This window comes from Scyliorhinus torazame, chromosome 16, assembly GCF_047496885.1.
Source record: "Scyliorhinus torazame isolate Kashiwa2021f chromosome 16, sScyTor2.1, whole genome shotgun sequence".
In the NCBI taxonomy this organism is placed as follows: domain Eukaryota; kingdom Metazoa; phylum Chordata; class Chondrichthyes; order Carcharhiniformes; family Scyliorhinidae; genus Scyliorhinus; species Scyliorhinus torazame.
In genome coordinates, this window is record NC_092722.1 from 159543199 (window position 1) to 159556706 (window position 13508).

Here is a 13508-nt window from a genome sequence, read left to right on the forward strand (position 1 = left end):
AGCCCTGAAAGTTTATTTCCTCCAAGGGACCATCCAATTTCGTTCTGAAATCATACTTCATCTTTGCTTCCGCCATCCTCTTAGGAAGCAAGTTGCAAGTCATTACACCTAACCTGCACATCTTTGGACACTAGAGGGAATTTAGCATGGCCAATCAACCTAACTTGCATATCTTTGAACTGTGGGAGGAAACCAGAGCACCCAGAGGAATTCCACACAGACCTGGGGAGAATGTGCAAACTCCACACAGACAGTTACCCTAGGCGAGAATTGAACCCAGGTCCCTGGTGCGGTGAGGCAGCGGTGCTAACCACTGTGTCAGCCTGCCATCCTTTGATGCAAGAAATAGAAAAAAAAAAATCATACTGTTGGAGGAAAAGTATTCTTCCGAGGATGGAGCAAAGGTAGATTGGAGCCCACTGGTTAGGGATCTTAATTCTACAACTGTTGTAGTTGATAGCTTTGAGTGGAACAGTAATCCAAAGGAATGGCTGATTATGCAGAACTATGTCAATTGGGAACGTGAATTCCAGCAGGGCCAGAAGGATTTCACAGGTGCAACCATGGAGACTCTGGTGATGCATATGAACAAACTAAAGGAAATGGTCTTCTATATGGATGACAGATTGTTAATACAATGACAATTGGTGAATGGACTCTGTGAGAGTGGCACAACACATTAATGCCAGCAATACCCTTGCTGAAATCTGGCAATAGTGCTAGAGGGAATTAAATAGTCGGATCACGAGAAACAAGGTAAAACTACCCTTCAAATCTCTCGGATCTTCCGCTCAGAACATCTGACATAATGTGCATTCATTAAGATAATTGAAAAGCTCGTACCATCAGCTCAGCCCTTAATCTGTTTAGGGTTATCAGGAAATACCATAGAATTTCTACATCAGAATTATATGTTTCACAGGAACTGAGAACTTCCTTAAGAGCTCCTGCAGATAAAATTCTTGGCCTTTGACTATTTAAAAAAAGGATATGATGAAGTTGTGTGTCATTGCTACTTTGCTATTCTGAAGTGTAAAATAACTTTCTATTTATTATTTAACAATTACATGGGAATATGATGTTAACAAGAATATTGCATCATCAAAGAATGTCAAAATTGTAATGTTGTTAAGCTTCAAAACAGTACTTTATGGAAAATGTTATCCCATTCCCTTAGTAAGCCTCATGGGGGGGGGAGGGGAGACGTGACTTTTTAAAGTACATTTTCGCAATTATAGATAACCCACCTTCATTTCTGTATCGAAGGACAAAGATATTCCAGTTTTTGTGTATAGCAACAGCTAGCAAAATGTGCAAAATTACAACACGCAATTGTAAAATAATGAACACTCGTTACATTCTTCATGGGAGATTATACAACTAAACCTAACTTTGATATTAGCAAATTACCACGGATGCTGGAATTTTAAACAAAAGTGGAAAATGCTGAAAAATCTCAGCAGGGCTGACAGCATCTATCGATGTGGAGATGCCGGTGTTGGACTGGGGTGAGCACAGTAAGAAGTCTTACAACACCAGGTTAAAGTCCAACAGGTTTGTTTCGAATCACGAGCTTTCGAAGCACAGCTCCTTCCTCAGGTGAATGAAGAGGTGGGTTCCAGAAACATATATATAGACAAAGTCAAAGATGCAAGATGATACTTTGAATGAGAGTCTTTGCAGGTTATCAAGTCTTTTTTTAAAAAATATGTTTATTCAAAGTTTTTCCAACAGAAAATGTTCAACCAATTAAACCCCCCCCCCCGTAACAGAAAAGAAAAATAGAAAAGAACAAAGCGAAACATAAACATATCAATCAAACATTAATACAGAACTTATACAATGGGTTTCTCCCCCACATATTAACCCTCTCGTATGCTTTTTACAAATACCCCTGGGGAAAAAAACTCCCCCACCCGCCCAAATATCCCCCCCCCCGAAGGAAACACCTCCCTCCCCTCCCCTCCCCTCCCCCACCCGCCTCCTCCCTCCCTGGGTTGCTGCTGCTGCTAACCGACCTCCTTCTAGCGCTCCGCGAGATAGTCTAGGAACTGTTGCCACCGCCTGAAGAACCCCTGCGCGGACCCTCTCGAGGCAAACTTTATCCTCTCCAGCTTAATGAACCCTGCCATGTCATTTATCCAGGCTTCCACACTGGGGGGCTTCCTTCCATAATAGCAAGATCCTCCGCCGGGCTACCAGGGACGCAAAGGCCAGAATACCGGCCTCTTTCGCCTCCTGCACTCCCGGCTCGTCCGCCACCCCAAATAATGCCAGCCCCCTACTTGGTTTGACCTGGACTTTCACCACCTTGGACATAGTCCTCGCGAAACCCCTCCAGAACCCATCCAGTACCGGGCACGACCAAAACATGTGGATGTGATTCGCCGGGCTTCCCGAGCACCTCCCACATCTGTCCTCCACCCCAAAGAACCTACTCAGCCTCGCCCCTGTCATATGCGCTCTGTGAACAACCTTGAATTGTATTAGGCTGAGCCTGGCGCAAGAGGAAGAATTAACCCTACTCAGGGCATCCGCCCACAGACCCTCTTCAATCTCCTCCCCCAACTCCTCCTCCCACTTGCCCTTCAGCTCCTCTACCAAAGCCTCCCCCTCTTCTTTCACCTCCTGATATATCGCTGAAACCTTGCCTTCTCCGACCCATACACCCGAAATCACCCTATCCTGAATCCGCTGTGCCGGGAGCGACGGGAATTCCCTCACCTGCCGTCTCACAAAAGCCCTCACTTGCATATACTTGAACGCATTTCCCGGGGGTAACCTGAACTTCTCCTCCAGCGCCCCTAGGCTCGCAAACGTCCCGTCAAAAACAGGTCCCCCATCCTTCTGATCCCTGCCCGATGCCAGCTCCGAAACCCCCCATCCATCCTCCCTGTGACGAACCGATGGTTCTCCCGGATCGGGGACCGCACCGAGGCTCCCATCTCACCCCTATGTCGTCTCCACTGCCCCCAGATGTTTAGCGTTGCCGCCACCACCGGACTTGTGGTGTACCTTGTCGGCGAGAGCGGCAGCGGTGCTGTCACCAGCGCCCTCAGGCTCGTTCCTTTGCAGGACGCCATCTCCAACCTCTTCCATGCTGCCCCCTCTCCCTCTATTACCCACTTACGGATCATCGCTACGTTGGCTGCCCAATAATAGCCACCCAGATTCGGCAACGCCAGCCCTCCTCTGTCCCTACTACGCTCCAGAAACCCCCTCCTTACCCTCGGGGTCTTGTTTGCCCACACAAAACCTATGATGCTCCTACCTACCTGCTTAAAAAAGGCCTTGGTAATCATAATAGGAAGGCACTGGAACACGAAAAGAAACCTCGGGAGGACCATCATTTTCATCGACTGTACCCTGCCCGCTAGCGAAAGTGGCAACACATCCCATCTTTTGAAGTCCTCCTCCATCTGCTCCACCAGCCGCGTCAAATTAAGTTTGTGCAGCGCCCCCCAGCTCCTAGCCACCTGGATCCCCAAGTACCGAAAGCGCCTTTCCGCCCTCCTCAACGGTAGGTCGTCTATCCCTCTTCCCTGGTCCCCTGGATGCACCACAAAGAGCTCACTTTTCCCTACATTGAGCTTATCGTCCGAGAAGTCCCCAAACTCCCTTAGGATCCGCATGACCTCCACCATCCCCTCCACTGGATCTGCCACATACAGCAACAGGTCGTCCGCATACAGCGACACTCGATGCTCCTCTCCCCCTCGGACCACCCCCCTCCAGTTCCTGGAATCCCTTAATGCCATGGCCAAAGGCTCAATTGCTAATGCAAACAACAGGGGGGACAAGGGGCACCCCTGCCTCGTCCCTCGATACAGCCGAAAATACTCCGACCTCCGCCGATTCGTAGCCACACTCGCCACCGGGGCTCTATATAGGAGCTTAACCCAACTAATAAACCCCTCCCCAAACCCAAACCTCCACAACACTTCCCAGAGATACTCCCACTCCACCCGGTCAAAGGCCTTCTCCACGTCCACAGCTGCCACTATCTCCGCCTCTCCCTCCACCGATGGCATCATAATCACGTTTAGGAGCCTCCGCACATAGGTGTTTAGCTGCCTGCCCATTACAAATCCCGTCTGGTCTTCATGACCCGGGACACAGTCCTCAATTCTCGTAGCCAGCACTTTTGCCAGCAGCTTAGCATCCACATTGAGGAGTGAGATCGGTCTATACGACCCACATTGCAGTGGGTCCTTGACCCGCTTCAGGATCAGAGAAATCAGCGCCCCGGACATTGTCGGGGGCAGAGTGCCTCATTGAAAGTCCTCACTAGCAATGGGGCTAACAGGTCTACATACTTCCTGTAGAACTCAACCGGGAACCCATCCGGTCCCGGGGCCTTCCCCGCCTGCATGCTCCCCAGTCCTTTAACCAGCTCCTCCACCCAATTGGCGCCCCCAAACCAGCCACCTCCTGCTCCTCCACCCTCGGGAACCTCAGTTGATCTAGAAATCGTCGCATCCCCTCTTCCCCCGCTGGGGGCTGAGATCTGTACAGCTCCTCATAAAAGTCCTTAAATGCCTCATTTACTTTCACCGCACTCCGCACCGTAGTTCCCCTGCTATCCTTGACTCCACCAATCTTCCCTTGCTGCCATCCTCTTACGGAGCTGATGTGCCAGCATTCGGCTCCCTTCTCCCCATACTCGTACGTCGCCCCCTGTGCTTTCCTTCACTGTGCCTCTGCCTTCCCTGTGGTCAACAGGTCGAATTCCGTCTGGAGACTTCGCCGCTCCCTAAGTAGTCCCTCCTCGGGGGCCTCTGCATATCTCCTGTCTACCCTTAGGATCTCTCCCACTAACCTCTCCCTTTCCCTGCCCTCTCTCTTCTCCCTGTGAGCCCTGATCGAGATTAACTCTCCCCTGACCACCGCCTTCAGCACCTCCCATACTACCCCCACCTGCAGCTCCCCATTGTCGTTGGCCTCCAAATACCTTTCAATGCACCCCCGCACCCTCCCGCACACCTCCTCATCCGCCAGTAATCCCACATCCAGACGCCACAGCGGGCGTTGGTCCCTCTCCTCTCCTAACTCCAGCTCCACCCAGTGCGGGGCGTGGTCTGAGATGGCTATGGCCGAGTACTCCGTTCCCTCCATTTTCGGGATCAGCGCCCTACTCAAAACAAAAAAATCTATCCAGGAGTAGGCTTTGTGTACGTGAGAAAAAAAAGAAAATTCCCTGGCCAGGGGCCTAGCAAATCTCCACGGATCTACTCCCCCCATCTGGTCCATAAACCCCCTCAGCACCTTGGCCGCAGCCGGCCTCTTCCCCGTCCTAGATCTGGAGCGATCTAATGCTGGGTCCAACACCGTGTTGAAATCCCCCCCCCCCATTATCAAGCTTCCTGCCTCCAGATCCGGAATCCGCCCCAACATGCGCTTCATAAATCCAGCATCATCCCAGTTTGGGGCGTATACGTTTACCAGTACCACCCACACCCCCTGCAGCCTACCGCTCACGATCAAGTATCGACCTCCATTGTCCACTACAATATTCTTGGCCTCAAATAACACCCGCTTCCCCACCAGTATTGCCACCCCTCTGTTCATTGCATCCAGCCCCGAGTGGAATACCTGTCCTACCCATCCCTTTCGTAACCTGACCTGGTCTACCACCTTCAAATGTGTCTCCTGAAGCATGACCACGTCTGCCTTCAGTCCATTTAAGTGCACGAACACTCGGGCCCTCTTAACCGGCCCATTCAGGCCCCTCACATTCCAAGTTATCAGCCGGATTGGGGGGCTTCCCACCACCTCACCTCCCTCCAGCACCGACGCCCACATTCTCTCACAGTCTCCCCATCAGATCTCTTCCCCCATCCCCATCCATCACCCAACCTGTGGCACATAGTTAAAACCCTGTATACAACCGACATCCCCCCCACAACCACAGACCCTCAGTTTGAGTCCAACTTTTCAGTTTGTATAAAGGTCCAAGCCTCCTCAGGCGTTTCAAAGTAGTGGTGTCGATCCTGAAATGTGACCCACAATCGCGCTGGCTGCAGCATTCCGAACCTCACCCCCTTCCGATGGAGCACCGCCTTGGCCCGATTAAAACCAGCTCTCTTCTTTGCCACCTCGACACTCCAGTCCTGATAGATTCGGATCTCCGTATTCTCCCACCTGCTGCTCCGCTCTTTTTTGGCCCATCTCAAAACACACTCTCTATCCACGAGACGGTGAAACCTCACCACTAGTGCCCTTGGCGGCCCGTTGGCCTTGGGTCTCCTCGCCAGGACCCGATGAGCCCCATCTAGCTCCAGGGGACTCGGAGAGGCCCCGCTCCCATCAGCGAATTGAGCATTGTGCTCACATATGCTCCAGCATCGGCCCCCTCCACTCCTTCAGGGAGACCCAGAATCCGAAGATTCTTCCTCCTCGACCTGTTCTCCAGGTCCTTGAATCTTTCCGCCCACCTCTTGTGTAACGCCTCGTGCGCCTCCACCTTCACCGCCAGGCCCAAGATCTCATCCTAGTTCTCCGTGTTTTTTTCCTGCACCTCCTGGATCGCCGCCCCTTGGTCCTTCTGGGTGTCCACTAACCCCTCGAACGCTGTCAGCATTGGCGCCAGCACCTCTTTCTTCAGCTCCTCAAAGCAGCGCCTGAGAAACTCCTGCTGCTCCTGCACCCATGCCGCTTGATCTACGCCCGCCGCCATCTTGTTTTTTCTCCCTCGCACTTTTCACTGCTCCAAAAACGCTTTTTTGACCGCTCCACTCCTGGTCCAATCCATATACTATGGAGGGGGGACCTTGCTCATCTTCCCACACTGGAAGTTGTCAAACAAATTGCCTTTGGGGCTCCTCAAGAGAGCCCAAAAGTCCGTTTTAGCAGGAGCCGCCGAATGTGCGGCTTAGCTCCGCATAGCCGCAACCAGAAGTGGTTATCAAGTCTTTACAGGTCCACGCGGAGCAAATGGAGCGAGTTGATAATCACAGGTTAAAGAGGTGTGAATTGTCTCAAGCCAGGACAATTGGTAAGATTTCGCTAGCCCAGGCCAGATGGTGGGGGTTGAATGTAATGCGACATGAATCCAAGGTCCCGGTTGAGGCCGTACTCATATGTGCGGAACTTGGCTATAACTTGTTGCACGGTGATTCTGCATTGTCGCGTGTCCTGAAGGCCCCCTTGGAGAAGACTTACCCGAAGATCAGATTCTGAATGCCCTTGACTACTGAAGTGTTCCCCAAATGGAAGGGAACATTCCTACCTGGAGATTGTCGCGCGATGTCCTTTCATCCGTTATTGCAGTGTCTGCATGGTCTCGCCAATGTACCATGCTTCGGGACATCCTTTCCTGCAACGTATGAGGTAGACAATGTTGGCCGAGTCACACGAGTATGTACCATGTATCTGGTGGGTGTTGTTCTCACGTGTAATGGTGGTACCCATGTCGATGATCTGGCACGTCTTGCAGAGATTGCCATGGCAGGGTTGTGTGGTGTCATGGTCGCTGTTCTGAAGGCTGGGTAGTTTGCTGCAAACAATGGTCTGTTTGAGGTTGTGCGGTTGTTTGAAGGCAGGTAGTGGGGGTATGACCTGGGCAAGATGTTCGTCTTCGTCGTCTAGTAGTTCCCCGGAGCGGAGAAACTACGACATCTTCTTCGCAGCCTTCAACACGTCATTGATAAAGACGAACATTTGCAGGTGGTGTGTGCCCCCTCTCCCTCTCTGGGCCTCCTTGTGGCTCTGTTTAGGATCTAGGTCAGCCAAAGCTCAAGGGGCTCAGTCAAACTCACTGCATTGGGCTATCTAATGGGCATCTGTTGTTTGCCTGACATATTTCATCGAGTCCCAAGGACAAATTTAGAATGGTTCTGGGGCTTCCCTGTTCACTGGTGTACGACAGTTTCAGGCATTTTCAAATTTAAAGCCTCATATAGCTAGCCTCCCAGAATCCAGGAAGCAAGTTCCACATCAAATTGTGCTACACACATGGATATGGCAGATAGCACCTGCACTAGGAGAAGAAACCAGCTGATAGAGCAGCAGCAGTGGATGCTAGCGCAGGGAATGATGTTAAATTTGGGGGAGACACTCCAGGTGCTTTTACTATTCATAGGAGTTACATGGATTCAGAACCACATGCTAAAATTTGCGAAAGATCTAAGCTTTCAGAAAGGGGCAGTAACATTTATTTAACTATCCAGGAAATTACAGAAGGGCCGAATGGGCAGACTGGAAAATATATTACCATATGATAATTACATATATCCTATTTCACTGGCAAAATATGAACTTCACAGTGTTAGGTGGGAGGTGAGTGTGGGAATGCTGAACATCTCCTTTGTGTGACTGGGTAAATTGAACTCAAGTATTCACTTTGCAGCTTATTCATTTGAACTAAATTACAATGAGTAATGACAAGCATAGTAAGGTCGTCACCTGATGAAATAGGCTATGACTGTGCTGTACGGAGGCAATAGCCGTGCCTCGACATTCACCTGAAGGAATATCCAGCAGAGGATGGTTTGCAGTACGTGATATTCAGTAAAAGTAAACAATCTGCAATCGCACAACATCACAATGTAAATGTCAAAATGTAAGATCAGCGTAAAGGGGAACTGTCATCATGATGAATTGCAACATCATCCTCAAAAATAAACACAATTACATTACTCAGGCATCCCCTGTTGCTGCTTTAACCTTAGATCAGACCATTACTCAATCACATCTTCAATGACGCACAAATGGAGATTATCAGCCTGTTGGCTCCATTTCTCTCTCTCTCTAGCAGTCCCTTGAATTGGGAAGAATTATGCCGTAGAATACATCCCGTATGCAAGAACCGACGCGGGGTGCCTGCTCTGCTGCAGTTACCACATAGTTCTGGCTATAGTGCTGGCTGACCAGACTCTTACTGTCTGCCAGGCACATTGGAAGGACTTGCAGGTTGATAATCAACCCGATTTGCCACATTATGAACCTACCTTCCTTGGCGATCAAGTCCCGAAGTGGGCCATGCACCCAGAGCTTCTGGTGCAGAGGAAGGTACGCTACCACTGCACTACAAGACCTCCTGTTGCTCCCATTTACTTGTAAAAAAAAACGTCATTAAATTAAACTTAGTGGTGTCACTGAACGAAGGAGGAAATGCATACATGCCATACATGTGTGCATTTTACGTTCAGTGATTTGGCGTGTCTGCTTAACCATAAACAAAAATAAATGCTGCCCTTGGTTCAGACCTGTTGATGCAGTTGCAGCAGGGGTGAAACATTGTGATTTGTGGGCAACATTTCTCAAGGTCGTTTAGGAGCCGTGAAGGGCAGTGCAGGAAGAGAAGGGGACAAGCATGTACTTAGGGAAGAGGTATCCTCGCATGATCTGAAGGAAGGAGAAAATCCGTTCCTAGTGTGGAATTGGGGTAAGTGAAAAGGGGCCAGCGTCATTTGAGGGGAGAGATGAAGAAGGGAAACAAGACGGCCGGAATGAGCTGGAGGAGTGGCAGTGTGACTGAAAGGTTGAGGGGATAAAAGTGCCTCTCTTGTCACACAGACAACTGCAGAAACAATTTAACAATGCAGCTTAGCACCAGATGGTATCAAAATAACCCATAACCTCTCCATAAAAATGTGAAGAGAAAGCCCTGCAATTGTTATCGTGATCTGCAAGACAAATGATGGAATGTTGAACCACCCCCCCATGCTTGTTATAACAAGCACAGGCCCTTCTGCATGTTCACTATCTAAAGCCAATATTCTAAATTGTTTATGGATTGCCAGCCTTTTGGAAACGGTTGGTCAGGTGTTATTAGTTTTCCATGTCGGCATGTATGTGGAATTCTACATAAAATGGTGTTTCCCAGGGGTAGCTCTGACATGCTGCAATAAATAGAAAAGCCAAGGAAGATATAAAGTATATATCTATCTCAGCTGCTGAAGATTAAGAAGTGACTCAAGTGAATCCAGGACCTATTTCAGAAACAAATACCAATTTGAAATTGTATTCTATTTCTAATCAATCATACGGAAATAATTTCATACAATTATTGAACGCATTCCCTTTACATTTATAACACATCTGTCAGCAGTAATTATAAACCAGATTGCCAACCAAGCATAGGCTTAATTTCTTCCAGATCACGCTGTTAATGACTCCTTCCAGCCTTGAAATATGATCATAATCATAATTCTATCTTTAAATGTGATTCAACGTTTAAGCTTTTTCCTTTTATATCCATTTTCCAGTGAACAATATTGACTAAATATTTACTGGAAAAAAATCCTCAATGTACAAAGAACAAGTACCTTGCAAACTGCCAATACCTATATGTCTACAATTATTGATATGTAGGATATGGATTATATAGCAAAACCAATACATTTTTCTCCCATACTTTAATGACAATGTTTCATGCTGGGGTGCAGTTCCGCAATCATCAGAAGCCATTATTGAGTTCACTCTATGTGTGTGAATCTAACTGGCATTTATTTCCTGGCAAGCTATTTGACCATGGAGAACTTCACAATGGAGCTCAATCCTGATATGCATGCAGAAACACATGCATTACACAGTATGGGTCAGTGGACATGAATCAGAAAGAACCTTGAACAGTTTTATCGTCCTTGGGTCACCTGTCCCACCCATTTGGTGTGCTGCAATGTGAGCCCCTTTGCAGCAGCCGGGCATTGCATTTTGCTGCAGGGAAGAGTACCCTCTGAAAAGTAGTAATATTGCTGGGAGAACTATAAGGAGAGTTGGACCTGACCCGGGAAGATGGGTTGAATTTACGAAGGGTTATGTTGTCAGGTGGAAAGGCTACTCCATGCAGCTTTCAGCCTGTAACAGGCAGAAAAGACCAGGGGCATGATTCTCCGTTTCAGGGACTATGCAGGAGGCTAGCAGGCAGCTGTCGTGGAGCTCACAGCTCCAGCTACCGATACGGCCCCCAGCACTTCCAGGTCAGAGGCGGCGTATGTGCAAGGTGGCGCATTCCAGCGGCCGCGCCGTGCTCCATGGCAGACTCAGACCACGGACCTGGACCGCGGAAATAGTGCCCCCAATCAGCCGCGCGCCCGACCCGGTCCGTCTGCTCAAAAATCCCCCCGTCCGAATGAGGTCCCCCCCCCCGCCCTCCGATCAGCCTGCCCTCAACTGTAGCGGCCGCGGATCGAGTCCGCAGCCGCCTCGTGAGTTTCCCGAACGGCAGGACCATGAATGGTCCACTCCGTCGGAAATTCGGCTGGGCGGGGCCGGAGAATAGCGGAGCGGGCCTCAGGCAATGGCCTCCATTGGTGGATAATCAGCGCGGCATACTCCTCGAGTACGCCGCTTTTTGGGGGTGGAGAATCACTGAACTGCCGCCGGTCCTGATTTCATGCCCCAGGAAACTGGATTCTCCGCCCCATCGCCGAACGCGATTCCAGCCCCAGGCCTTTAAACTGGTCACCATCACCAGCTGAAATTTACAAACTGAAATATACAGGCCTTGACATTTTTTAAGGATGCAATATTGTTGCTCTGGATCCGTGGAACACATACAGGCCACCAACACTTAAAATAGTACAACACTATTTTATTAAGTTAGAAACTGTTGAACATAACTGTGGGTTAACACAATGTTAGATTAAACTAAAGACCTATGCCTGTCCTAACCAGTCTATGCACTCAGCACATGGTGAAGATCTGTGCTGTACGCTGTAAGCTCTGTCCTTCTGCGAGGCTGCATCCCGAATGAGCGGGAACTCTGATGTCATTATAGTGAGTGTGCTCTAACTGGTGATTGGCTGCGGTGTTGTGTGTGTTGATTGGTCTTGTTGTGTGTCCATCAGTGTGTGTGTCTGCACCATGATATACTGGTGTATATTATGACATCCCCCCTTTTATAAGAAAATGTATGTGTGTGGCAATAGAAAATGTGTGGTGAGAATGTCCCTAACTACGTGTGGGGTGCAAAGACATATTTACAGGACTACGTACATGAGAACTAAGCTATTTACATGGGAAGGTGCCTGGTGCAGAGAAGCAGTATGCAACAAGAGTAACGAGATCAACACTATATATAAACCAGGGAAACGACCAAACAAAGCACCCCCCGGGGTCACATCGCCCCGCGCCCCCCCCCAGGACCCCGGATTCCGCCCATGCCGCTTGGTCCCGCCGGTAAATAACAGCTTTGATTTACGCCGGTGGGACAGGCAATTTCTGGGCGGGACTTCGGCCCATCCGGGCCGGAGAATTGAGTGGGGGGTCCCGCCAACCGGCGCGGCCCGATTCCCGCCCCCGCCCAATCTCCGGTACCGGAGACTTCGGCGGGGGCGGGATTCACGGCGGCCAACGGCCATTCTCCGACCTGGCGGGGGGTCGGAGAATGACGCCCCTAGTCTCTGAGGTGGGCGACGTGTTCTGGTTGACCGCCTCAAGGGTGGGCCGAGAGCCGCCGGTTCAGGAGCGGGCTGGACTGCGTCAAAGTCAGGGGGGGGCAGAGTGACAGGGAGCTCTGCATAATCCATGGCAGGGTCAGCAGGAGGGCGAGGCGACACTGGAGGAGCACATGGCGAGCGTGGAACGAGATGAAAGGTGCGTTGATTGCGGCGCAAAATAGAGCCATCTGGTAGACAAACCAGGAACGAGCGGGGGGCCACTTGCCGAAGGAAAACAGCGGTTGCAGACCAGCCACCATCCGGAAGATGGACGCGGACATTGTCATCTGGAGCCAGAGCAGGGTGATCAGCTGCACGGGAGTCATGAGCCGCTTTGTGCTGTGCACGAGACAGCTGCATCCGACGAAGGACCGGAACGTGGCCGAGGTCTGGGACATGGATGGACGGCACCGTCGTCCTCAGGGTGCGACTCATGAGTAATTGGGCTGCCGACAGGCCAGTGGACAGTGGGGCGGAGCAATAGGCCAGCAAGGAAAGGTAGAAATCAGACTCAGCATCGGCAGCCTTGCATAGGAGCCATTTGACGATATGTACTCCCTTCTCTGCTGTGCCATTGGATTGGGGGTACAGGGGACTGGACGTCACATGGGCAAAACTGTACCGCCTGGCAAAGTTGGACCATTCTTGGCTGGCGAAGCAGGGGCCATTGTCCGACATAACCGTGAGCGGGATGCCGTGTCGAGCAAAGGTTTATTTACATGCACGAATGACTGCAGACGAGGTGAGGTCGTGCAACCGTATCACCTCCGGGTAATTCAAAAAGTAGTCCACGATCAGGACATAGTCTCTACCCAGCACGTGGAACAGGTCGATGCCCACCTTGGTCCTTGGTGACGTGACCAACTCATGGGGCTGCAGGGTCTCACGTGGTTGGGCCGGCTGGAAGCGCTGACAAGTGGGGCAGTTGAGCACTGTGTTGGCTATGTCCTCATTAATGCCGGGCCAGTACACTGCCTCTCGGTCCCGTCGGCGGTACTTTTCCACGCCAAAGTGGCCCCCGTGTAGTTGTTCCAGGACAAGCTGGCGCATGCTATGCGGGATGACAATGCGGTCCAGTTTTAGAAGAACCCCGTCTACTACCGCCAGATCATCTCTGACATTATA

General features: G+C 50.4%; 1 protein-coding gene across 4 annotated transcripts in view; it reads right to left on the reverse strand.

The window, feature by feature from the left end:
* The window catches only part of btbd16 (BTB (POZ) domain containing 16), a 193668-nt gene that overhangs the window by 102100 nt on the left and 78060 nt on the right, over positions 1–13508 (reverse strand). For 3 of the 4 annotated variants that reach the window (XM_072479308.1, XM_072479306.1, XM_072479305.1), the window contains exon 11: positions 8404–8523. The exons of the other annotated variant lie outside the window; for it this stretch is intronic. In XM_072479308.1, coding sequence (XP_072335409.1) covers positions 8404–8523 — 120 coding nt within the window. The remainder of the gene's footprint in view (positions 1–8403; positions 8524–13508) is intronic. 4 annotated transcript variants of the gene reach the window in all.